We start from the raw sequence: 25,910 nt of genomic DNA, 5'->3' as shown, positions 1-25,910 counted from the left end.
GAGTTCCCCTGCTAAAATAATAACAAGACAGACAGGGTCTGTGGGTGACAGAGTGGGCTGTTGTCTCTCATCTCTGACCCCAAAGGTTCACAAGCTAAACACGGGATGAGAGACAACAGATGGGGATAAAGCAAGTGAGGACAAGGTGAAAGGCTAAAAACAACCAAAGGATTTGCTTTTCTACATGTGTCACTAGACTGGCCAACTCTATGCTAGAAGAAGTTACTGAGGCCAAAGACTTAGCCCAGAATTAGGCACTTCCAATGGTCGTGGGAATATCTAGCTCCATGACAGCTAATATTAATGGAAATTCTGGAAGAGGTAGCAAACTTCATGTGTTGGGGCTCAAACCAGTCTCTCACTGCTGCTATTGGGGGTGTGTAGAGCAGTTGGCCCCTCATCAGCTCACTGCAGGCTTTCTGCACCTTTTCCCTGAAGCAGTTGGTGCTGGGAACTGTTAAAGACATGTGGAGTGGGGTCTGAAACAGGTGAGTGGTTCAATGGTCCAAATATAAAAGGAAAACAATCCTCTTGATTGTTAGCTGCTAGGAGCCCCCACCACTGCCCCCCATCCCACCCCTTTTCCCTACCACATGCTGCCATTAAAGATGTTATGGCAAAGGTAAGATTTAAGGAGATAAGGAAGTTGTCTGTCTAACACTATTTTCATTAGTTCTCACCTGTCCCTTATTCTTCATCTTCCCACCAGAGGCCAGTGCACCCTGTGTCTGCTAAGAACAGTGGCTCTGCTACAATTACTTGCCATTTTGCACATTATTAAAAGGCAAAATCCTCACAATCTTTCCATGAAGAGTGGAAATAAAGCTCCCCTCCCTTCTATTTCTTAATTCACTGAAATAGCTGGATATAGTCTCTTCAGAATTGCTGCAAAATAAAAAGCACCCCCTGACAGCATCAAAGTGAATTAAATTTTGTTCCCAGAGGCCAGCTCACAGGATCAGAGAAATCATAGAAATCATAGAAACGTAGGGCTGGAAGGGATGGACCTTGAGAGGTCATCTAGTCTAATCCCAGCCTAAGGCAGGATCATCCCTATCCAAACCATGCTATACCTATCCATAATCTAACCTCTTAGAAAAAACTAACATTAACCTGACAACACAAGACTTAACACCCTAACCTGGCACAGTAAAGCAGGGGGGCTACAACAGATAGTGATGTTTTTCAGGCAGTGAAAGCAAACACTGAGGGCAGAGGTGCCCACTCAGCCCTTCTGCAGCACCATATTCAGGACACAGCAGGCACATGTGTGATGGTGCTTGGTACATGCCTTGGGGCTGGGCTGAGACATCCTCCAGATGTCAGGATCACAGCTGGACCTGCTCAAGTTTTTCATGGAACCCCATGGCAATTCTCCTGCTTCTGGTTCCACTTAACCATCTCACCAAGGGGCTTTTTCCACCAGACAGTATTATTAGCACGGGGACGATAAAGAGTGCAGGGAGAGCCTGGAGTCTGCAAGAGCTCAGCAGTACTGGCTGCACAGGTTGATGGCACCTAGGTGGCAGGGAGGCTAAGGGGAGAAGTTGAAGAGGGTGCCCTACCTTTCCCACAAACGCCACCAGCCGAGTGTTGGCTGGACTCTCGTCAGAGCTGAGCCAGAACTCTGAATTGTCATCTGATGCCACAGAGAACTGGAAGTCCCCTATGGGGAAAGAAAAAAGAGAAATGTTAGATGGGGCCATGGAGCAAAGGGAGCAATCAGTGGCAGTATGGACCAGTGGTGGGTAGGGAGCCTGTGCCAGACTGAAGGCCATTTTTTGTCTTGCAAGGACAGTGAGGGGGCAAGGTTGTGAGGGCACTGGAGTCTGCAGTCCTCATGCAACTCAGCGCATTAGGGACTCTCAGGTCTGCAGCTGTCCAGCTGGGACTGGAGCTCTCAGCATCCCCAGAGCAATCCCTTGGGACTAAGTGGCAGGTGGCGAGGAGAAGGCCTCTGTAGTTCCAAAGCTATTCCTGGCTCTGAAGGCTGATGTTTGAGATGGGGGGGGGGGAGGGGAACAAGGCTTGGGGAGACAAGGTCTTTTATGTAGCCCCCACCCAGCCCAGCTATAGGAGGTGGGTAGTGGGGTTGGTGCAGACACTAACCATCCTTGAAGGGGTGGATATAGCCAAAGACCCGCAGCCCATAATTCTTCCACTTGGGTGATACAGCTAGTTTCTTCACTGTCATGCGAGACTGCGAACAGGCAGAGAGAGGGAGTGAGAAGGAGCAGGAATGCATCATGCACCTTGGGCTCACACTGTGCCCTCACGGACAAGGCAGGAGAGCCCTCCCCTCCCTACAGCCTGGTTCCACCCCATGGCCCCCTGCTATTTTAAGGGTCCTGTTTCCTTGGTCCCCAGCAACAGGGGCATCCTTACTGCCTCCCCAGTGGAAGGCCAAAGTCCCCCCTTCACTCTCCTATCTAGGGTAGCCTGAGCGAGTGGTGACCATCTGGCCCCTGTATCAGCAAATTTTCCCCAGAGACAGCTTCCCCATGGAGCCTGGTTAGTTCCACTGGGATCAGCACCTGATACAAGGACTGGCAGTGACTACACTGGGCACTGGCTTGGCCCCAAGGGTCTGAATGGTTTGGTAGAGATCAAACTCAGGGCAAGAGGGGACAGACTAGGCCCATTCATTGTTCAGGGAGATGGGAACCACCCTCATCCACTCCCTAACGCCCCGCCGCATAGCAGACAGGAGGAAACATGCCTCCTCCCCAGAGCAGGAAGGGCTTGGGACTCACATGAGGGAAAAGCGGGAAGTGGAGATTCTTCCTCAGCTGCCTCACAGCCCCTCCGCACCAGTCCTCGAAGACATGCAGGTTTGCCTTCCCTTTGTACTGCAGAATGACAACCCCACATGGGGACGTGAGCACACTCCCTGCCCCAAAAGCCAGAAACCCCCTGAGCACCCGACAGCGCCAGTGAAAGATCATATCCAACGTCCAAAGAAGTTGCTGGATTAGACCGCAGTGAACCAGCTGAGCTCACACTCATTGTGCTGAAGAGATCTCTAGTCACAGATGTGCCAGTGGCTGAAATGGGAGTAAATTACCAAACTGGACAAAGCTGTAGAAGCCTTCTCTATCATCTGCACCCAGACAGAGCAAAACCCTGAGTAAAAGGAAGCCAAAAGAAAGCCATGGACCTAGCATGGTATCCATGCAGGCTGAGCTCAGGTTTCAGTGACAAGGGTCTTCCACCGAGACCAAACAGCCCCTTCACCCATACATACATCATTCCAGAGACCTGGTACTAGAGGTTCACTGACTCGTTCAGCAATGATCCAGATTTCTTGCCTCTCCTGACAATCCTCCCAGCTTCACAGCACAGCAAGGAAGTACCAACTATTATTTCACTCAGCAGCCACCATCTTAGCCAACACCCCAGGACTGAAACTACAGAGAAGAAAGCAGCTACTGATTACAGCTTGTGGTAAAGGGCTAAAGCCCTGGCTACAGGGTTGTAACACAATCATATTCTCCATGACTGAGCACACAAGGAGGCCTATAACATACTTTACATCTTTTTACACTGCCAGACCCAGCCTGAGTGCAGGAGACAGTGTGGCCCCCAAACTCATGTCAGAGCCCATTGCCACCTGAGCTGGGATGGCTGCAGACAGACACATGCTGGAGAATGAGCAGGCCAGGACCTTCCTGCATGTGGGCATGCTCAGGAAAGGGAGAACCTCCAGGGAAATTCCTGGAGAGCCCAGTGTAGTGATTCCCTTTCAAAAAGCTCTGAGCCTAGTCCAGCCACTTGACCAGCCCAGGGTGGATGGCCATGAGGAGATCCAGAACCGAAGCTGCGTGGGGTGATCTAAGCCACTCACCAGACCACCCAAAGGATGAGCAAGAGGGGCCCTTGAGCAGTGATTGACACTGACATGACCATTGGGTCTCCTCTTTGCTTCAAAGGGGAATCTGAGTGGCTGTATGGAGTGGCTGTATGGAGGAAGTTCCCAGGACAATGGACAAATACTTATACCTGATTCCAGAGCAGAGCCCACCAGGCAATGATGTGGCCTGGATCTCACTCATTTGGAATACCTCCTTTATATGATCTAATCACAGAAGTCACCCAGAGGAGGCCTGGGGAGCAGTGCCCAGTACCCTTGCCCCTCTTCTCTAATCCCACTCTGCTAATCAGCACTTCTCAGCCACAGCCTAGGACCCACAGGGACTTCCACACTGTCACAGAAGCAGAGGAGCTGCAGCTGGAATAATGTATGAGCTCATTATGCAGGTAGGTGCTGGGGCACAGGTGGCTGGTTATCTGGGTCACAGCACTGAGCTCTGACCCAAACTGTGCTTTGACTACAGCTCCATGTATCAGTGGGGAAAAGAAGATGCTCACTTTTGCAGTCGTTCTCCCAGAACCTCTTCCTTCTTCCCTGGCTCTGCCTCCTCCGCTCCTCCAAAACAGAACTTCCCTGCCCCTGCTTACCTGGTCATTCCAGGGCAGAACATGCTTGGTCATGTTCAGGACAGGGGCCCTTCCAGCTCGGTTTGGTCTCTGACCTCGTGGAAACCAGCTGTCACCATCCTGCCCTTCATTCTGTTGAGGGAACAGGAGACAATGAGAGAAGAGCCACCCATGGAGGGGGTCACTGGAGAAGGGGAATGCAAACCTCCCATCCCAGCATGCTTTGCAGTGAAGAAGCCACAGTCTCTGCTGCTGGTGCCAATGCAAGTGGCCTCTGACATCAGAGAAGCTGCCCAACTTTGAGCAGCAGAGGTCTGAGCCCAGCAAATGATGTTAGCTACCTGGGAAGTGAAGCCCCCTCTGAGGAGCCAACACTGCTGTCAAACAACCTCCCCCAGTGATGCTGTGCAGCAGCTTAGGACAGGATCCTGTATCCCATGGAAGCCAGGGGGAGATTTTAGGCTGTGTTATAGGAATGGCCTCAACAGGGGATCTGGTAGCACCAACTCCTTTGCAAGAAGCAGCGTGGGCTCTAACCATCTTATTTTGTTTGCTGTAGCCCTGGAATTGCCAGCCAGGGCTAGTCTGATCACTGCTGTGATGGGGCAGCAAACTCTGAGTGCATGCCAGAGACTCCAGGGCCTTTCTGGTCCATCCTCTCAGTACCCAGCACCCTTTTAACAGCAACACTCCCTACTGACTGCCACCGTCATTTATTTGCATTGCAGCAGCTCCTCAAGGCCTGGATCAGGGATTAATACTTATTGTGCAAGCTGCTGCATACACCTAATACATTCCCTGCCCCTTTACAGCCCCTGGCCTGGGGACTCCAGCAGGGCACAGAGGGAAACACCCCAGTGACCAGGGGGTGGAGTGGACAGACTGTCTCAGCTGGCTTACAGTCTGAGTGCCAGATGAGAGTGAACAGGTGAGTACAGACAGGCGGGGAAGGGAGATGGCAGGATGCACTGGGGTGTGCTTGGATGCTCACTCTTTCTCTTCGCAGCCTACAGGCGCAGAATCTGATCTGGGTATTGTTGGGATGAAGGGATGGGAGGTAAGAAAGTGTTTATTTGAGGAAGTGACATCAAAGAACTGAGCTTGGCAGGTAATATAGAGCTCAGGGAACCCTGGACTTGTTCCTGTCCCTTACAGGGGCCCAGCCCTGCAGACCCTGAGCTGGGGAGCCCCTGCAGGCAGCAGGACATAGGAAGAGGTGTCCCCAGTGACCAGGGGGTGGAACAGATGAGCTGCCATGCTGTGCACTAGCTGAAGCCATGTCTGGGCAAGAAAGTCCTGTTCCTGGGTGCAAGGAAGTTGAGGGAGCCTCTGTGCCTACAGACAGAGACCAAGGCAGCACTGGGAGGTAGGAGACTGGTGAGATGCATGTGGCATTTACCTCGGCAAGATGGTGAACTGGGCAACACTAGCTAGAGCACTGAGCCCTGTTCACTCCAGGAGGCCATCAGCTGTGTCAGCAGACTAGGAGATGGGGTAAAGATTGTGGTGGGGACACAGCTGAAAGCAGGTGTCTAGAGAGGAGGAGACATGAATGCAGAAGGAGGCGAGAGGGATCTGCATGTCTGGGAGCCCTAGGGATGCTCCTTTCCTTTTGGGCTTGGCATTCCTGGCGCGCACAGAGGCCAGCGGAAAATAAATCAGCCCCGCCCCAAGCCATTTGTGCCATCCGCTCCTCATTACACAGAGACAAATTACCCAGGCGATTAGGGTACTTGAGAAGGAAACAAAGAGCCTTCCCTGTGATAAACGACTCCTTGTCAAGCTCCCCGTCTGGTGGAATTAATTCTCATGCAGCTGTGCCGGGCACAGGGAGGGGGCCGAGAACGCCCCCAAAGCTGGTTCTGTGGGGTTGCAGGAAGGGCTGGTGGAAGCATCACGGGTGGCACCAGCCTGGGGCTGTGCCAAGGGGCACGTGCTGGATGTCTCAGGGGGAGATGGGATTCTGGGATCGCGGCAGCCGCAGCGCGTGCCTTGGGCTGATAAGACCCATGTGGGGCATAGGAGGGCACTGGCAGCCTCTGAAAGCCTGCGCTGTGCCATGACCTCAATGCTGGGAGCTGAGTTCTGACCCCAATACTGCAACAGCCCCTTGACTCCAGCTCACACTGACAGGCTGTGCCACCTCAAACAAACACAGTCCCCCTCAGTGCCTCCATTTTCCCATCTGTAAAAGGAGAGAGAAAACTCCAAAGCAGCATTCCCTCATTTGGGCACATCCCTGAAATTTGTGAGCTAGCGAGACACAGGATTGGTAGGTCTACTTGTTTTGTGCCATGACCCTTCCCCAGACGTTGCCCTGGATGCCCCCAGAGAGAGAGGGAGGGCCCTGCGGAAGGGCCCAAAAGCCTCTCAAACAGCTCTCCTAACTATACAGGTGGTTGGATAAAAGATAATCACAAAAAACTGTTGTTCCTGGATAAAAAGGCATCCGCCCACAGCAGTGATAATCAGTGGTATTTACACCCCAGGTGCAGAAAGAGGACACAAATCATGCTCAGTTAACCTAGCTATGCTGAGGCACACTGGGACAGCCACTGATATAAGGGGTGGTCTTTGTCCTGCAGGCAAAAGACATGTCTATGGTACAGCCTAAGAGGAAAGGATATGGTGGGTGTGAAGGGGGAGGAGAGCGTAAGGGGTGCAGCTCATAAAGGGAAGGTGGGCTATTGGTTTACAAGTGCTGGCCTCCAATACCTGAGCCCAGCTTCACCACTTCCCAGACAGCTTGGTCTAGTTCCCATGAGTGTAATGCATAGATAGGGCATGTGTGGGCATGCAGGGCTCTTGGGATTTAAATGTCAGCCAAGCATGCTCCTGTGGTGAGGGAGGGAGGGGGAGGAAAGCCTTTCTGTCTGCTCCATATCTCCCCTCTCTCCCACTCCATCTGCAGACACTGCACGTGGGTGTCACAGCAAGGCATGACACTGATAAGGACAGGCAGCAAAAGCAATCTGGGACAGTGAGATGGCCTTCAGCAACTGACACCATTGGGGAGCCAATGATGTGTGGGGCTGGAGTGCACGGCATCTGCCCAGGACAGCCAGCCACCACAGCAGTCACTGATGTAACAGGACAAGCTGGGACTCTCACGCCCCAAGCAGAAAGTGTGCATTTCTGCTGGAGGGGCTCAGCTGGCCCAGAGGTCACATGCCAGGACTGTCACAGGCTCCTTCCTGAATAACAGTTTTACTGCTTCCACAGGCCACGAGGCCAACAAGAGCCATCTAAACCAGTGTTTCTCAACCTGTGGGTCGCAACCCAAAAGTGGGTTGTAAGAATATATGAAAGGGTTGTGAACTGTAAAAATGGATTCTCCTTTAAAGGAAAACAAATGTGGGAAACTGTGGCTTTTTCCTTGCAGGCTGCCAGGGTTTTGGGTACGGGGCTGCTTGGGGTCCCCATGCCCCACAGACCCATCCCTTACCCCACACACTGGGGGGGGTGGGACATGGGGGCAATGGGTCAGGAGTGGGGGGCGCTGTGTCAGGACTGCCCATCGATGTTTACAAATGGGTCCTGGTACAAAAAAGGTTGAGAACCACTGGTCTAAACAACATGGAAGTCACCTGAGTATTGTTGTAGGACACGATCCTGCTACCCCACTCAGAGGGTTGGATGCAGATCCTCCCAGCCAGCAGGAGGACACCAGCACCAAGGAACCTCAAGGGGACTCATTTCATTGGAATATTTTTATTCCAATAAAGGTTGGAATAAAAGGCTTTATTCCAGGTTTTCAATAAACACCTAACACTCAATGATTTTTTTCCTTATTTTCCAGTTTGTTTTTTTCCAGAACATTTCTTCCAGAAAATTTGCTCCCAGGAAACAATTTCTGTAAAGGTTTTCCTTTCTCCAATGGATCCAACTCTGGGTTGCTTGGAAAGCAAAATTACAGGGTTCTTGTTAGCTGCTAAGAGCCAGGTCACAAGGGGTTAAAAAGGAACCAGTCTTTCCAGCAGGAAGAAGTGGTGGTAAATTATTCTTTTGCAAAGGTGAAAGCAAGAGAAGCCTGGGATGTGATTATCATTGATCTGTTCTACAGTACCATGAGTGTGAAGTGCCCGGTGGAAGTTAAGAGATGTGCCAACCTATTTTATTCCAGGCATGCAGCCCACATGGATTGGATTTGCCTCCCTGAGTCACCAGCTGGGAGGGCTAGCGCCTGGCCTGGAGGCATCCAGCTGCCCCCATTCATTTCTTCACCCAGTTTAGCCAGCTCTCCCTTTCTGTTCTGTCTAAACACTGATTTGTTTCTGGCTCTGGATGAGTGATTTGGGCACTGAGTGGTCTGGGTAATCCATCCTCTGCTAGTTCTGCTCCCTGCCTGCAGTTACCAACTCCTCATAAAAATCCTCTAGCAAACTGAAGTCTCCCACATTCACAGCCTGCATCCACCACCCCTGGAGCAGGAGGCCATTAAGGCTTGTTCAGCATCCTTTTATGGGCTTTCCTTCGTCCCCTTTAGGGCTGGAAGTAATTATCAGACACCTGGAACAGGCAGCTAGTTTCTTCCAGCCCTGGTTTTCTATGATTTACTCCATTTTGCCTAAGGGAACTTTGGGACCTAAAGAAGTCAGGTAACTTCCCCGAAGCCCCCACAAAGCCTGTGGAAGATCTCGGAACTGAACCCCAATTCCTGATCCTCACTATAGTGCCCTGGCACCAAGCAAAGTCTTCCCATCCACCATCATGGACTTGATCGCAGACTTGCAATGCAAGCCATATGAGGAACAGCTGAAGGACTTGGGCCTCATCAGCCTAAAAAAGAGAAGGCTGAGAGGGGACTTGGTAGCAGCTTACCGCTACATGAGGGACATACATCAAGGGCTCAGCGAACAACTGTTTACCAGGGCACCCTTGGGGAAAACCAGGAGTAATGGCCACAAACTCCCGGAAGACTGTTTCAGGCTTAACCCTAGGAAAATCCTCTTCAGTCAGGGTGTCCAGACTGTGGAATAAGCTCCCCCCAGAGGTGGTGCAATCGCCTACCTTAGAAATCTTCAAGAGGAGACTAGACATCACCTTGCTGGGGTCACCTGACCCCCACTTATCTTTCCTGCCTAGTGCAGGGGGCTGGACCCGATGATCTTGCGAGGTCCCTTCCAGTCCTTACAATCTATGAATCTTGTCTAGCATTACCCCAGCAACCTAATACCACCAGTTTGGCATGGCCTTGACATGGGAGGGCATTGCTAACCCCCTACACTGTCCTATAGGAAGGCCACAAACAAGCCTGGCTGTTTGCATCAAGAAGGGACTGAGAGTCTCAGCAGCTATGACCTTTGCAAAACATGAGTCTCTCCTCTTCTTGGTATGCCAGGTATTTGCTGGGGACTCCTGGCTGTCAATGCTGTGCACTGAACATGATTCCAGAGGAGCCTGCAGGGATGGGAGCTCCTGTCTGGCTTCCCACAGATGCATCCAGTCATTGTTCTTGGTATCAGGGTATGTGTGAAGTAATGAAGCAGTGGTGAGGAGTACTGTCATCCTGAGGTGCTGGTCCCCAGTCATGACTATGGAGGAGGCAGCAAAACTGTGACCAGACATATGATGATCAGGCTGGGAATAAGCCATGGTCAGTATGGGTGGGGGTGGCCAGGGGCCACCAGACCCCAGCAGCAGGCAGCTGAGGGCCCCCTTCTGCAGCCTGGGAAGCTGGTATTGGTTTTCTTTACAGCCCAGGAGACTGAATGCAGTGGCTCTGCCTGGCTGGCTCTGGGGAGAGAGTTCCTCCCTGGTAGAATGGGATGGGAGCAGCATGACCTGACATGATCAGAAACCTGGTATTTGTGTGGCAGGCGCCCACCAGCTGGCCTAGGGTGTTTCCTATCCAAAACTACAGTGCCCTTCACCCTGCTAGGAACCAGACAGGTGAGTGGGCTGCCATGGAGGCAGGCTGCCTTGTGGGTTCCTCTCTTCCTTTTAAAGGGATTAAACTAATCTGATTCTGTGTTTGTGCCTCACAATTCAAAGGGATCAGCCGAGCAGTAAGAGATGGAGGATTGCAAGAGAGGCAGATGATTTAATTATGCTAAGCAGAGAGGAGGGCTGGATGAAATGCCTCCACCCCTCCCCAGGGATGCCAAATTACAAGGTTAGTATTAGGGGCTGGGAGAGCTCCCACCATGGCCAACCATGCCTCCTTGCCAAGGAGAGTCCTGGGGGAACCCCTTCCCCAATGCTTTCATTCCAGGTATCAGAAGGCTCAGGCCACTGTGAGGGGCACTCTGTGCAGGCTCTGTCTGGGCACATGCCAGGCTTTTTCTGCAACCTGATCTTTCATGCAGCTATTTGACCACCTCTCTCCTTGCTCCTCAGCCTTTTAGCTGTGCTCAGCAGTTCCAACTCCCCCCACCACCTTTCCTCTTCCCTCCAGCACTGAGCCTTCCCCCTACAAGACACTGCCTATTCCTGCAGAAAAGAAACTCAGAGAGTTTTGTTAATGGGCACCTTTGTGTTGGTCACTGGCACACCCTAGACAGTGGTTTTCAATCTTTTTCACTTGTAGACCCCTAAAAAAATGGGAAGGGAGGTCTGGACCCCTTTGAATTGTAAGTGTGGGTATTCACATACTTTTGATTGATCACAGTCATCTTTCACAGACCCCTTAGACATAGTCTGCAGACCCCCAGGGGTCCAGGGACCACAGGTTGAAAACCCCTGCCCTAAAGGCATGCACTGCTGCAGGAAGAAGCAGACCTGCTCCTACAGGGTGACCCCCTTGTCCTGTCCTGTATAAACACTGTTGAACAGAGCTTGCTGGAAGACAGACAGGACACCTTGCATGGTTTTTCATTTCCATTTCTTTGTTGATATTTTTGCAACTGCAGCCAGCAAAGGAAAATTCATCAGGGAGCCTCTCTTTTTCTTTTGTATGCCAGGTGGATTGGAAGAGGTCCAGCTTACAACTGAACTGCATGTGTGTGCATGCAAAACCCCATCTTGATAGGTCTTGGTCTCTAATGCGGGCTGCTGGAGCACTGGAATGCACTGTGGGCACCTGCATGATTCATCAGGACCCACCTGAGTCAAGTGGACCCATGACCTCCTCGGGTATACCATGGCACCTCCTAATGTGCCCTGCCAAAAATCAGGTCCGTTCTACAGTAAACACCTCAGAAAAGACAATGCCGGTGAAAGCACAACCTCTCATCCACCAGAAACTTCTTTGGTATGGGGTAAATTCATGGACCAAAAGCCCATTCAGGTCACTAGCTAGCTAAGGACTTGGCTCTCTATTGGAAACATGCCTTTCCTCAGTGGCATGCAGTCCTGCCATGAATCAGGTGCTATTCCTATCACCTGCCCACACTTAGTTCTGCACTTGGTTTGAGAAGGAGCAGTGCAGCAGGGAGACTAAGGGAAGTGCAGCTTTCTGCCCCCAGCCAGAAACAGCTGGCTTGTGAGGGGGGTGTGGGGAGGATAACCACTGCTGTAACAAACTAATGATTGGACCAGGGGAGGTCTTCAGAAAAAAAGAAGAGAGGCTCTGAATTCTTCCCCTTTGATGTCCAACATTCCTCTTTTCATCCTCTCTTTCTGAACTGGAGAATTAAGAGCCTCCCATCCCACACCCCTGGGAGATCAAGGCAGCCAAACGCAGGCCTCAGCTCCTTCCACTGCCTTTGGTGTGGAGTGTGCGGCCCCTCCTCCCAGCTGGTAATGATGCCCTGGGGTTAAATCTGGCTCCATAGCTCCCCCTTCTCTTGTGATACTGGCAGTCCTTGTGCAGCTGTCAATAGCAGCCCTTGTGGGCTGCGTGCTCTGCGTTTGATTTAATGACGCTGGGCAACTACACTTCTAACAATGGGAAAGGAAAGGGGAAGAATATCTTGTCTTAGGCTGTGGAGTGTGGAAAGGAAGATGAAGGCTCCATCACAGCACTTTCCAGAGCTCTCCCAGATTGGTCCTCCCCACCAACCTTGGGACAGGCTCTGCTTGCTCCCTGAGGGCACCAAAGGGCTCCAAGTGCCACAAGCAGATGGGCACAGGGCCAGAGAAGGGGCATGCCCAAGGTCACAGAAGGAGGTATTAGGTCTGTGTCTGCCCCTAAGCTGCCGTATGCTGACTCCCAGTCCCACATGCTGGTCCCTTTCCCCCACTAGAAGTTAATACATGGCATACAAAGCCTGACACAGGTGCCCCACAGGGTAGAAACAGAAGCAGGGAGGTAAATAGAAGAGAAGGGCAGGGAGGGCAGTGCACTTGGGGCATGCAGTGCCTGGCACAAAGGGACCTGACCCCAATTGAGCCTCTACAGTCTGCAGTGATGAATGTGCAGCTATCCATGCTTCTTAAAGAAGCACCCAGTGTCCCAGTTGAGATGGCAGCTCTGCTATGGCACACGCACTGGAAGGATGTCTCATTGCCCAAGGAACTAAGTAGACAAGATAGAAGTACTTACAGACAGGGAAGCAAGACGCAGAGAGACAGAGCAAGTGAATTAGGGGAAGAGCTGGGAGTTGAACTTGTCTCTCCCAAACCCCATGCCCAGCTGTAAATGCTAAGCCAGACTTCATCTCTGTGGGCAGGGTGAGTAAGGCATCCCTGACCCATAAGATGCGCTGAATAGAGGTCACCCAAAACACCAGGCCTGAGCCTCACAGAGCAGTGCCAGGAAGCAGCCCCTTGGAAGAGGAGGCTGCTCTGGTCCCCTCACAAGGGAATGTGAGCTTAGACAGCCTGGGCAGAATGGGAGAGAGCTGGCTTCTGAGACAAGAGGAGGCACAGAGGTACTGTAAACAAAGAGGAGCCCATTAGGATGCACAGCGCTGAGGAAATAATTAGCAAACTTTGTCTAAACGAACTAATTAAAGCCCCAGAGGAGGGGAACAATGCCCTCTGAAGACACGATTAGGAAGGCGGCATAATTACACTCTGATTGTTTCCGAGGAAGGATTTCTTCCGCTGTCTCTAGCCGTAATTGTGGAGTGGCCTCTGAGCTGCACTGCCATTGGGAAGGGGGCCTCATGGTGATGGATTGCCTTGCGGGAGAGGGAGCGGGATGCCATGGGCACTCTGGGGCACTGGGTCCTCCCATGTCACCTCCTACATGCCTTGGCATTTCCATGCCCATTTCTGTGCCAAGAGACCTGCAGGATGAGGGGATGAGTGGGGACTCTTCAGAGTGCAGAGATCAAGGTAGCCCCTGCAGTGACACATAATCGTAGGCCCCCGGGAGTCATGTGGTTGAGGGGAAGGTTCCTCAGGTGGCTGCTAGATCAATCCCTGCCAAACGTGTCAACACTGACCCACGTTTGGCTCCCAGTTTGTGGCATGCAGCTGGGTCTTGTTACTGACACATGCACCTGGAGTGGGTCCTCGCTTGAAGGCAGGGGCACACAAATGCCTCTCTGTTTCCTGGCAGCGAGGGGCTGGGGGCACTGTGGGAGGAAGGGCTGGGAGTCAGCATCATGGAGCTGGCTGTGCTGATGGTGGGCCTGCAATTAACAAGTCGCTGGGGTGGAAACAGCTCCGTGCTTCCCATCTCCTTTTTTTAGCCAGGCCTGTTTGCTTTGGAGCCAGGCAGCTGCTTCAACCTTCCCTGTTTTCTCTCTAAACAGAATGAACTCTTCCCCTCCCTAGGCTTACACAGGCAGCTATTCACACCCCCACTCCCTGATCTGACTGCACTGTGGGCTCACTTAGTGCTAGGGAGGGGAGAGCAGCATTCCTTCCTCTCAAAGTGCTCGGCAGAAGGGCAAAGATTGGCCTCCGTACATTAATACATTAAAGACCATTAAAGCCATAGTTATCTGATGGAGGCCACTCAAGCCCTTGCCCTTGGAGCCATCAGCTCTGAACTTCAGCGACAACTGAAGCCCCAGCCCCTGCTGTGGGGAGATGTTTAAACCACAAATAACGTAGGTGCCCATGAGGATTCTGGGACATGATGCAAAGGATTGTGGGAGCATAACTCCGCTCTCCCACAAATCCCTCCAGTATCCTCTGAAAGCTTCCTGCCATTCAGAGTGCAGCAAAAAACCCTGGGATACCTACCCACGGTGCAACATGTTACAGCGCGGGCAGCACAGTGCCCGGCACACAGGTGGCACAATGGCAACGTGGCTTCAGCAGTGCAAGAGTGACCACAGGAACAGGCAATGGGGGTGGGAACTAGGCAGCTTCCCCTGCTGCTGTCAGCTAGACCAGGGCAACATCTGCACATAGATGGTGGGGGTATACTCCAAGCCCCTAACACCATAGCCACAATCCACATCTGTGAAGCTCCTTTCTGTTTTGAGCAAAGAACAGCTCTGGCTGCCTGGTAGAGTACGGATGAGTCTCTGGGGGCTCTGATTTCAAAGAGGAAGGTGTAGTTCAGGTGTTGAACAGCAAGGCCACTTGCTTTGTTTCCAGCTGTGCCACTAGATGCATGCTCTGTGCCCTGATTTCCTTTTTGACCCGCTGAGCCTGCCTTGCACAAGGCATATGTAAGTGCCTGGAAAGCCCCAGGAACACTGTGGCGGGACACAGCACGCCAGCACTCCTCTGCCCTGGATGCTATTTCTGGAAACAAAATGCCCATGGGAATATTTCCATTCAGAAAAGGGGCCACTTCTTTCATCTGCCTGCAAAGCTCAGAAGCAGCTTTGGCTGCATCTGCAGCCTTGCATGATACAGTGCCCCACCTCTGTCACTAGCAAAGGATCTCATGCCCAGAAATCACCTCCTGCCATTGCTCTTTCCCTCTGCCAGCAGAAGATCTGGGGTGGAAGGGAAGGGGCCTGTGGGCAGGGAGGGGGCCAATGTACGCCTCCAGTTCCTGCATGCAGGGAACACTACGTGATTTGTGGTTGTCTAGAGGCTGCATGGAGTGGGATACAACATGGCTTTGAGAGCCACAGCTGACCTCAGGTGGGCAGGAGGGGGCCTTTGTGCCCCATTTTGCTAGCAGAAAACACATGTAGACCCAAAGTCCCAAGGTGCTGAGGAAGCAGAGTCTGCAGCAGTGAGGAGTGCATGTGCATGGCCATGGGTGGTTGCTGAAGCTGGAGCTGGAGCTGCATTGTGGGGAAGAAAGCTGAGTCCCTGTAGGAGGGTCCTGGACAGTAGGATACAATGGGCACTTTTGACAGACTCCCCTGTGCTGTCAGCGCTTTTTTCTGGGAGCAGAGACCAAAGTGTGGCCAAGCCAGTGGTGTTGGCCCTCTACCTCACCCTGGAAGAGCTCTCTCATTTAGGCAATGGGGCGTGGGACAGACAGCAAGAGTGGGGGATGGCAAGAGGGCCTGCTGTAAAGTGAGGGCACCCAGCCTGCTGAGGGCTGGAAGAGGGGCAGGCACTGGCTATGGCCTCCTCACAAGCAGAGTGCAGGGCTGTGGGGGGAAGATGGTGAAAAAAGACACGGTGTGTGGAAGAGCTGAAGAGCAGAACAGCCATGATGGGCCAGGCCCATCAGGTAGGCTGGGCTGCTCTGCCTCACTGCACAATGGGATGAGGCAATGCCACCTGCTGAAAGGAGAACTCTGTTATGTGCCACATATAAGCTGCAGGGCAGAACTGACATTGGAAAGAACAGTGCAGCCTAGGGAAAAGTTTGCCCATGAATAAAGCAGGGGGTAAAGTGGCCGGACACCTGGGTTGTGCTTTCCACTACAAGGCTGGCTCGCTGCAGGACCTCGGGCAGGTTGCTGCTGTCTGTCACAACCCCTTCTTTCCCAGGAGCATGACTGAAGATGACAGGAACCCCTTCTGGCTGGACATGGTGGCAACTTAGGCCCAAAGGATCAATATTCAGGCGCAGGACAGACATGTCAAGGACTTTCAGACTCCTTGGGCCAGGGAGAACTTCTTTCGCCTGTCTACCCAGGGCAGTAGAGTACAGGCAGCTGTATGCTAAGAGGACAACAGTGGGCTCCTGGCTCTGGACCACTTGGAACAGGGCTCTGAATGGGGTCAGTGCAGATCCCAATGAGCGTGACATGGCCTCCTCCCCATGCTAATTGCTGTCACGTTATCTCTGTGCCAGGGCTGTTGATATTTCCCTCGTGTCCCTGGCTCGGCCCATGGCTGCAAGTGCCTCATAAAAGGGGCAGCGATCGGTCAATGTCACCGTTATCACAATGAGGGGGAAATTAAGTATCGCTGTCAGGCAGTGAAATATGAGCTTCCCTTCGGTCAGGCTCTGGCTCTGCCAAGCAGGCTTGCTGTTTGTTCAGAGACTGGCTGGGGGAATTGACTGGCTGCCAGCATGGCCTGGGCCCTCCATGCACTGGATTGAACCAGCTGCTCAACCCTGTCCCTCCCCTCAAGTCAGGGAACCTGGGCAACCCTTTGCAGCCATTTCCAGGTGCGGGACCTCAGGAGGGACACAGGTCCAGAAACAGATGGGAGCCTTGTTGGCTCCTGCTGGAGCCCCAGAGGGGCTGAGATGGCATACATGGCACCAGGTGAAGCATGGGAGCAGGGTTCTGCTCCTTTTGACCTGAAAGAGGAGGGAGAATTAGCACTGGCCCCATGAGCTCTACCTGATGGGCCAGCACTTGGCTGCCCCTAGCATGTGCCTGCCAAAGAGGTACCTCCTTCTGGATGCCACTGAAGACCCCCATCCTCTGCTCTCACAGCCCCACACCTTGGATTGTCTTCAAGGGAGATTCCTATGGCACTGCCTTCTGACAAAGCAATGCCATGGGGAACACCCCTATCCTCCAAATGCTTCCCCTGCTATGCCTTCTGCAATAGGGCAATGCTCCTGGGTTCCCACGCATGTGCCATCAGAGGCTCTCCCACAAAGTGATGCCATGGGAAATGCCCTGCCATGCCATTATCAGCAGAGCAGTGCCATAGACAACCCTCAACACACACCCTGCTATCCCCTCTCCAACCAGATCCTGCCACAGGGACACCTCCTCCCCACACACACACACCCTGCCCCAGTCTGCATTCTATGTTTTATCAGAGGAAGACTTGGTGTTATATGTTAACTAAGATGGAGGAGCCTCCCACACAGCACCATGCACTTTCTAATAGGGTGCTACTCGCAACATGCCTACTCAGCCACCCCTGTTGGGATGTCCCCAAGAATGAATGCCCAGACACCAATCCACACATGCCCGCCCCACGTGCTTCTGACACGGCAGCCCCTGACATTACCATCTGGTCCTCCTCCCGGCTCTCGTTGGAGTCCTCGGCCTTCCTCTGCTGAGGAGAGGCAAGAGCCCCAGCTGCCCGCCTGCCAGCATCTGTCACCTCGCCCAGCCGCTCGCCATCTGCAAATGAAAAACAGGTGCATGGAGTGCATGAGAATCACCTCCTGCCCACAAACCATTACCAGCCTGTCTGCCCCCAGGGACACTCACCACAGACATGAGGAGCGTCAGGCCCATGTGATAAGCAGTGAATAGAGGCCTGGGCCACCAGCACCACCGCTGGCATCTGCCAGGGGCTCAGCCCATGTCCATAGCAAGATCCAGCTCTGCAGTGGTGACTGGACAGGTAAAATTATCCAGGGCTATGAATTAGCAGAGGGTGGGGGCAAAAGGGAACTGCAGGGTGTGTCTGTTCAAAGGAATTACCCTGTCCTGACCAGCCTGTTTGTAGCACTTTGGCTTTGCCGATCCCAAAGCACTTTTGGGGGTGTAGAAAGTGTTGGTGTTTGTACAGGAGATGAGGAAACATGGGCACTGGAGTTGAGTAACTTACCCAAGGTCAGGAGGGAAAGAGGATCCAGTAATCCTGACTCCCAAGGTCTCCTGCTTCACACCTCAAATAATACTTACCCCCATTCTTTACAGGCAACCATCTGCTCACAAAGACAGGCCTGGGCACGTGATGCATTACCCCTGGTATAATTAACATGGTTTTTCTACAATGATGTTAAATTCTCCTTTGTCTATGAAGCCTAAAAGCCCTTTACATGTCTGTCCTACCCCATGCACCAGGCAGCTTCATTTCTGGGGCCCTAAGTTGTTAACCCTTGCCTGAAGCGGTATAACTTTGAGATGCTCTGAGGGCATTTAGCATGAGTTAATGAGCTTTAACATATGGGTGCTTGCATGTTGAGTGCCCTAAGTATGGTCTCAGGATAATGTGTAACTTCATCCGAACTGCATCAGATGACTTGAACTGCCCAAGGTTATGATCCAATTAGAGGCTCCAGCTCTCTCTCTTCCCCCACAACAGTGCTGTACCTGAGCCATGGGGTACGTGTGAGTGTTGAACTTACTAGGGCACAGATGTCTGCCCCAGGCCTCCCATTCTCAGGTCCCAGGAGTGGTCAGTTGTCAGCACACACATACACACAAACTCTCTCTCTTCCTTTCTACTAGACCCAGGAGGCCAACAGACAGGAGGGAGAATTGTGTGGACAGTGGAGTAGGCCCTTTTGTCACTGATCAGCCCCTGAACAAGCCTCCCCTTTGGTATGACCATATGCGTGCATCCAAAATGTTTAAGGAAGGCTTGGTCCCCTGGCATCTGGTTAAAGACAGCACAGAGGAGGGGAGCAGGCTATGGGGACCTTGAGGAGAGAGAGAAGGTCTCCTTAGATGCTGCAGTGCTGTGAAATCTCAAGGGAGAACAAGGTGCAGCAATACTGTCCTTCAGGTAACCTGCCACCCCCGGCAGCTTAAAAGGCAGGCTCTGTTCAAAGATGCCCTGCAGGAGGAATTACCTCAGGGGTAAATGGCCTAATTCACCTCTGGAGCAGGCCTTGCCTGAGCCCATTTATAGCAGGAAGAGCTGCCCCTGGGGGTACCACAGCAAAGTGCCCAGAGGGACCCATGCCATGTGTCCATCACTTCCAGCTTCCCCCCAACCACCAGTGTGTGTGTGGGGGTATTTTCTTCTGAGAAAATACCTTCCTTGCTCAGTACCTTCATTGCTGGACACCCACCTGTTTGCATCCTTACACACGTTCACCCAGCTCCCTTATTTAATGGACAAATGCTATCTACCCTGGTGCCCAGAGGGAGCCCCTGGAGGGGGCCCTAGGTAGCTCAAGGCAGGAGAGGGAAGTGCTGTGTGAACCTTGGCATGGGTTCAACTCTAACCTACAACACCACTTATCATGGCACAGCTCTATCCAGGGCTCTCAGCCCTGACCTGCAGCCCTCACCCCATCTTTCAGCCGTGGGCCCCAGTGGCTCTGCCATGTGTAGCCTGTAGCACTACCTTCTCCCTCTCATCCCAGAGCTTTGCCAGGGCCCCCAAAGCTGACCTCCTGCCAGAGGTGCATCTCTCCTGAACACAGATTGCTTGTTAAGCGAAATGACTGCTTGCCATAATCTGGGAACAGGGCAAACTTCACACATGGGGAAGGCACCTCTTGAGGGTGCTTGTGTACCCTTGTGGAGGATCTGGCAGAGCCAGGAGGGAGGCTTGGAGTACTGGAATCACTGGTCTCAAGGAATTTCAGGGATTATCCTGGATCTCAGCAGCTTCTCCAAGGAGGTCTGAGCAGCTGCTGCCAGGTAGCCATCACAGCCTAATGCCTCCTTAACCCTCCAGGCAGTTTGGCTTCCCTTCACACTTTGGGCAAGGCCCAAAGAGAAGAAGTGCCCATATGGGAGGGGATGCTTATGTCCTGCTGGGTAGTGAAGGCATCCCTAAGACCCTGGCTGGATGGGAGAGGGTAGGAAGGAGGGCCCCTGCGCCTGAGAGAGGTAAGCTCATGTCAGCCAGCAGCATGATGGGGGGGAGGGGGAAGGGAGTATAGGGGCACGGCTTTCATAGAGGTCTCCTTCCTTACAATTGTGTTAAGCAGCTTGCCATGGCTCCTCAGTGTCAGGTTTAATTACTGTTAATGCAGACAAACCTGATGCAGTTACATAAAGGCAGGAATAAGCTCCTGTAGGATCTCAGCTCTTGACTACACAGGGGGAAGGCCCCCTGGCCATAGCACAGTGCCATCATGCATCCTTCTGCCCTGTGCTGCTGGTCTGGGCCATCCTGGCACCAGCAAGGCACTTACATCCAAAGGCACCATAACCCTGACCACCATGCCATCTGCCTGAGGGCCCTGACCATGCTTTGAGGGGTGTAACAAGGGGAAAACTCAGATGCTCACCCACTCTAGGGTGGAGGGGGGATGTGGGCCCCTGCATGCAAACCTGCAGCTGCTGCCCCAATACACACAGCTCCTGTGTCATATGGAAATACCAGCCTTGGTCTCCCAGCCTTCCTGAGGGCCCTTCAATGTGGAGTGAGCCAAAGGGCTCAGCTGCCCCATGCTCCCCAGGCTGTAAATGCCAGCATGGGCGACTGGTGCCACCTTAGTCGGAGGGACACATGCCCCCCCCACTGACCAGTCAGTGACCGGGGGGAAGTCCCCCCGCAGCCAATCTCACCGATGGAGGGGGGTCCCCCCGTGGCTGATCGTGCCAACCGGGAAGCAGTTGCGGTGCTCCCAGAAGTAGCCATGGCACTTCATCCAGCACTCCCATTCCCCGACTGGAGTTTGCAGGGGGGCACCAGTGCTTACACCTGTCCCCCCTGCCCACTGCCTATATGAGGAGTATGGCCTGTCAGGCGGTGCACCAGTGTCACCACTGACTGCCAGGGCTTGGACCCCTATTCCAGCAAAAGCCATGCCAACTTGTACAGCATCTGGAGGAGCAGCTGACGCAAGAGTGGGTAAACATTTTCATTTTCTTTTGACAGCTGCTGATGGAGAGGGAGAAGGGAAGCAAGAAGGGAAGCCCAGACTTAGTCACCTAGACCGAGCTGGCAGCCACCACACAGGGTGAATTTGGACCCAGAGAGCAGCAGAGGCAGCCTGGAGCTCCAGACTCTTCTTCTTCCCCAGGCAGCAAGGAGTGAAGTAGAAAGGAAACAATGGCTCAAGGCTGAATGGGCTTGCTATGGGCTACGATGCTATCCAGTCTTGCTTTGTGAGACGCTGTAGGGAGGAGAGAGGAAGAAGCTTCTTAAAATGGTGATGAAGCTCTGTATCAAGGCCAGAGCCTCCAAATTCTGCTCCAGGGAGGTGCATGTAGGCAATTGCCCAGGAGGATGCCTCCTCTACCTGCAACTCAGTGGACCACTCCTGCTTCTGTCCGCCATGCAGCTTGTGGAGAGGAGTTGATTTCTCAACATGCTCTGCTCCACCCAGGTATTAAGTGGCCTGCTGAAGGGTGCTGGGGTTGGGTGGGGCCTATTGTCTCTATGGTTCCTACATTTTTCTTAGGTATAGAACCAAAGTTTTGGGACTGTGGAAGTTTGGGGACATGAAAGGGCTTGCACCCTCCAACCCTGGACTGTGCTGTGGGGCTGTCTAGGCAGAGCATCACTCAGGGTGTACTTCCCACTGAACATAAGTAGCACTGGGAATTGGACTAATGACTGCATTCGAGAGGGAAATGGCCAGGGAATGGAGAGTATTTCTCAGCATGCTGAGAACACACTTGGGTGAAAGCCTCTGACAGACCTAGGTAATCGTGCACTAGCAAGAGAAAACTCTCCTGTAGGAGCTGCATCTCTTAGCTGGAAAGCCCCCAACACTCAAGCTCAGATTTACCATGTCTGAAGGATGGAAGGACCTCACTCATGGTAAGTTGCTTGGAAATACCCGTCAGCAATGCACACTGATCGTGACCCAGGCTCAGGCTCAAAGAAGACACCTTTGGTCACAATGCTGACACAGGGGAACAGCTGAGATACTTGGAGCGAGAGAGGCCCATGTCCCACAAGGAGTAGTGTCCCTGCCGTAGGGACAGAGCTGAGATTCCCACTTTTTCACATGCAAAACCAGACGAGCCCCCAGACCCGCTCCTGAAGGAATGATAGAGATCAGGCTGTGAACCCACATCCACTCTTGGCCTGTCGGGGGGCCGTGTGGATAACCCACCCTTTTGGATGGACATCTATTGGTAGAGGAAGGGCCAGGTCTGTGGGCTTCTTCCCAGCTCTGCCAGGAACTCAATCTGTGCCCTTGGCTTTTCATTGGTAGAGTTCCCCAGCCTCTCTGCTGCATTGGGATAATGATGCAGAAATACCCTGGAGAGTTGGGGGTTTGGAAGGGTGTAAAGCCATTCTCCAGGAGGACCCTTCTTCCCCCTGTGACACAATGGACCCAGCTGCCCTCACCCTCCATGCTGCTTGTGGAGAGAAGTTGATTGCCAAACGTGCTCTGCTCCACCCAGGTGCCAAGAGGGTGACGCCCTGTGAACATGCAGGAACCCTACAAGAAATGCACTTGTGGAAGGACTAAGTTGTAATGATATTGTCCCAGAAAGGCCTAGTGGAGAGCTAGTTAAAGGGGAAAGGTGGGGAGAGGAGAGAGCAGGAGGTTAGCATTTATGCACAATTAAGTCAAAGCTGATCTGACAAGCCTCCCTTGGCCCTCCCCTGCCTGCAAGGACCCCCCTTGCTGGCAGGCAGTCACAGGAAGGCACCTGTGGCCAATGCCAAGGTGAGCTGTAAGCTCTGTGTCAACAGGGCTGTTAGTGACAGGTCTGCAAAGGTCTTTCCAAAGCCGAGCCATTTCCCCAGAGCCTCAGGGTCATGATGCAGGGTGAGTCAGCAGCTCCCTGCGAAGAAGAGTGTAGGCAGTGCAGGGGTGGAGATCACCTCCGTGCTCAACTGCAGTTTGCTGAGGATAAGGTACACATTAAACAGTCACCACTTGAACTCCTTCCCTCTCATCACTTGGGCCAGCACCTGCAGTAGGGCCTGAGCCTGAGGCATGCACTGACTTTGCTGGGTGAGGAAGGTGCTGAAAGCCTTGGTTCCCTTGGCAAGTTTTGGAACACTAGCCCCCATTTAGAGTTTAGTGCCTCAATACCTTGTTGGATCAGACCCTGTGCCCCTGGTGAGACCAGATTCTCTGTCCACCAGAACCATATGCAGCTGTTCATCTCACTGCAAAATGGGACCCCACTCAGCCTGCCAGTACTCGGTGCCTGCTTTGCCCCAGAGTAAATGTTTGCATGAGTGGCAATGGAGCATCTGGCCCGTGGCTCTGAAGGGTGGGCTGCATGCCAGTTTGTATCCTGATCCTGCTTTCCCTGAGGTCAGTGGCAAACCTCACCTGGACTTCAGAGGAAGCAGGAATGGGCAGAGCACTTTGAAGCAAGCAGTGAAGAAATAAGGAACAGCTGGTTCTTGGAAGACTCCAGGTACCCGGTGCCAAGCACATCACTCTAAGTGCCATTTTCGACTGGCTCAGTTACAGAGTGTCAGGGATAATTATTCCCAACCTGAAAACTTCCCTCCATGACTTGCACTGATCCTTCTTGCCTGCTGAAAAAGTGAGGTTTATAAAAAGTCCCTGCTTACAGCATTAAATAATCTACTTCCCTAGAATAACAGATCGGGGATTTTAAAACCCTATTAGCTCTTCAAGCATGTACTGTCCCTCCCCCCACCATGGAATTGACACCTTGGTCTCTTTAAAATAAACACACGGATCTGAAAGGACCCCCTTTCAAAGGTGGGGGAACACAGGTCCTCTGCTTCCAAGGTGACTTGGGTTGAGCCGTAGGGGCCGGCAGGAGTAGAGGGGCAGAGAGTTTGGTTTCACAAAGCCAATGGCAGAATGGATCAGATGGTCTTGGAGTGGAGCAAGGGGGTCCAAATCACAGTGTGCTCCAGGTCAGATTCAGACCATGGGGCTCCCAGACCATGGGGCTGGATCTGGCCTAGGGAATGGGGTGGGGTCAGTGGCCACTGCAGTGGCAGTGGGGCAAGTGCCTGCAGGCCAGGTGGCTGCTTGCTGTGTTGGAAGCAGCACAAGCAACAGTGGGTCAAGCAACAGCACAGCCCTCACTAGTCCCCCTGCCACCGAAGACCATGTCCGTAGAGGCTCAGGGCCCCATATAATGTGATAGGCCATGCCTGTCACTGGCCACACGTCCAAGTCCCTGGCTCACTGGTATTCTGGCAGGCTGGCTGGAGCAGCTCTGTAGGCCAGATCCAGCCCATGGGCCATAAGTTTGGTGCCCTTGGTGTAGACTGACCTCACAAGCCAGGCCTTTAATGATTATTATTGCCAGAATAAAACAGAGGGAGATGCTGCACTCTATGAACACATAAAGTGACAAGAGAACACAATTGCCTTAATAAATGCGAGCCGGAAGAGTGGAAAAGAGGCACCCATCAGAGACACAAAGTCACCACTGCCATGCACATCTCCTCTGAGGCTTCCCTGTACACTGGCTTGGCTCCTGCCTGTACTGAATCACATCAGCAGATTGTGCCATGTACAGAGAAACTTTCTGGCTTTGCACTGCTTTGCAGTCCACTTGGCACTGGACAACTAGCTTGACTCCAGGGGAGGGTGCTGCATCCTAGTCTGCCTCCTGTGGCCTCCACACAACTCTCAACCAGGGGCACATTACAGAGCCAGTGGCTGCCTGCAAGGGGCCTGACCCCCTACCATACCATGCCTTGCAGAGCCAGTTGTTCACCTCTGAGCTGAGGTCTAACAGACTACACCAGCTGTGAAGAAAGGATGAATTGGCCTCCGCAGGTGGTACTGAAGGCTTTGTTAGGCTTTGACTGCTGCTAATGATGCACTTGAGGGAGACCCTGCTCCCCACAACTCAGTTCACCATTCTTAGCCACCTGGCAGCCTCCTGGACCCTGCTGGGTGTACTGGCTTCTGGTCCCAAGTGGACACTGGGCAGAGTTTGTACTGTGAGATGTGGCCTTCCTTACCATGGATGTAGCGCTCTGTAGGCTGGAAGAACCAAACAGACAGAACTGAGAGTGGGCCTCTCCCACCCTTCACCCCCAGAGGGAAATTGAGACAGTGATTCCCATCAAGCCACACCGTGAGGCTGTATTGATGTTGTGCCTGAGGCCTGGTGATGCCTGGTACCCAGCCCTGAGCTCAGACCCCTTGTCTGCAGCACTTCCCAGTTGCAGTTCCAGCACCATGTGACCCTCCTTCTGCCCACCTGACCGCTCCAGGCTCAGTCTTTATAAGCAACATTTGCATGCCCTCACAGAAAACTGTGCCCTCTTTCCACACACATCGCCCTTCCCAACAGGAGTTTTTGGGGCTTGTTCAAAGGCAGATTTGCTTTCTTCTCACTTGGCAAACACAGCTGCAGCCTTGGAGCCTGTCCTATAATTCAGGGAAAGGTGTGGGGGAGGGGGCAGGGAGGATTTGGCTTGGTTTCCTTGGTGAGCTTTGTAGGGAAGGGAAAGAGGGTGTGGAGGGGAGATCACTGCACCAGCATCTCTCCCTGTGTCTGCCCACCAAGCCACCACCACCCCTGTACCCTGCTGAGGGTGGCCCTGGCTTGCCGTGACTTTCTGCACCAGGGAACTGTTTCCCCACAGAGGCTGCCAAGCCCATCTGTAGCCTCGGGCCCAACCCTGGGCCTCAGTCTCAAGAGAGATGGCTTCCTTTGGAGAGAACTGAGATCCTCCCCAACCCTCCCCCTTGATGGGAGGCCGATGCTCGGTTTCTTTCTCACAGAGATCATGGGATGCCAAGGAGCGGACAGACCCTCACCACTGTAATAATCTGCCGCGTGGTATTCTCGCACCCTCTCAATGAGCAA

The 25,910-nt window shown here is 53.0% G+C and overlaps 1 protein-coding gene across 1 annotated transcript in view; it reads right to left on the bottom strand.

Annotated features, from left to right (window-relative positions):
* Nucleotides 1–25,910, bottom strand: part of B4GALNT4 (beta-1,4-N-acetyl-galactosaminyltransferase 4) — a 113,049-nt gene that overhangs the window by 33,894 nt on the left and 53,245 nt on the right. The window contains exons 2-6 of the mRNA XM_090032328.1: nucleotides 17,554–17,669; nucleotides 4,459–4,569; nucleotides 2,754–2,849; nucleotides 2,110–2,200; nucleotides 1,566–1,666 (exon numbers count right to left, since the gene is read on the bottom strand). Coding sequence (XP_089888454.1) covers nucleotides 1,566–1,666; nucleotides 2,110–2,200; nucleotides 2,754–2,849; nucleotides 4,459–4,569; nucleotides 17,554–17,669 — 515 coding nt within the window. The remainder of the gene's footprint in view (nucleotides 1–1,565; nucleotides 1,667–2,109; nucleotides 2,201–2,753; nucleotides 2,850–4,458; nucleotides 4,570–17,553; nucleotides 17,670–25,910) is intronic.

The sequence above is a fragment of the Crocodylus siamensis genome, chromosome 2, assembly GCF_052110815.1.
Source record: "Crocodylus siamensis isolate JL-2025a chromosome 2, ASM5211081v1, whole genome shotgun sequence".
Taxonomy (NCBI): domain Eukaryota; kingdom Metazoa; phylum Chordata; order Crocodylia; family Crocodylidae; genus Crocodylus; species Crocodylus siamensis.
Note: the sequence above shows the minus strand (reverse complement) of the source record. Positions and strands in the feature narration are given on the sequence as shown.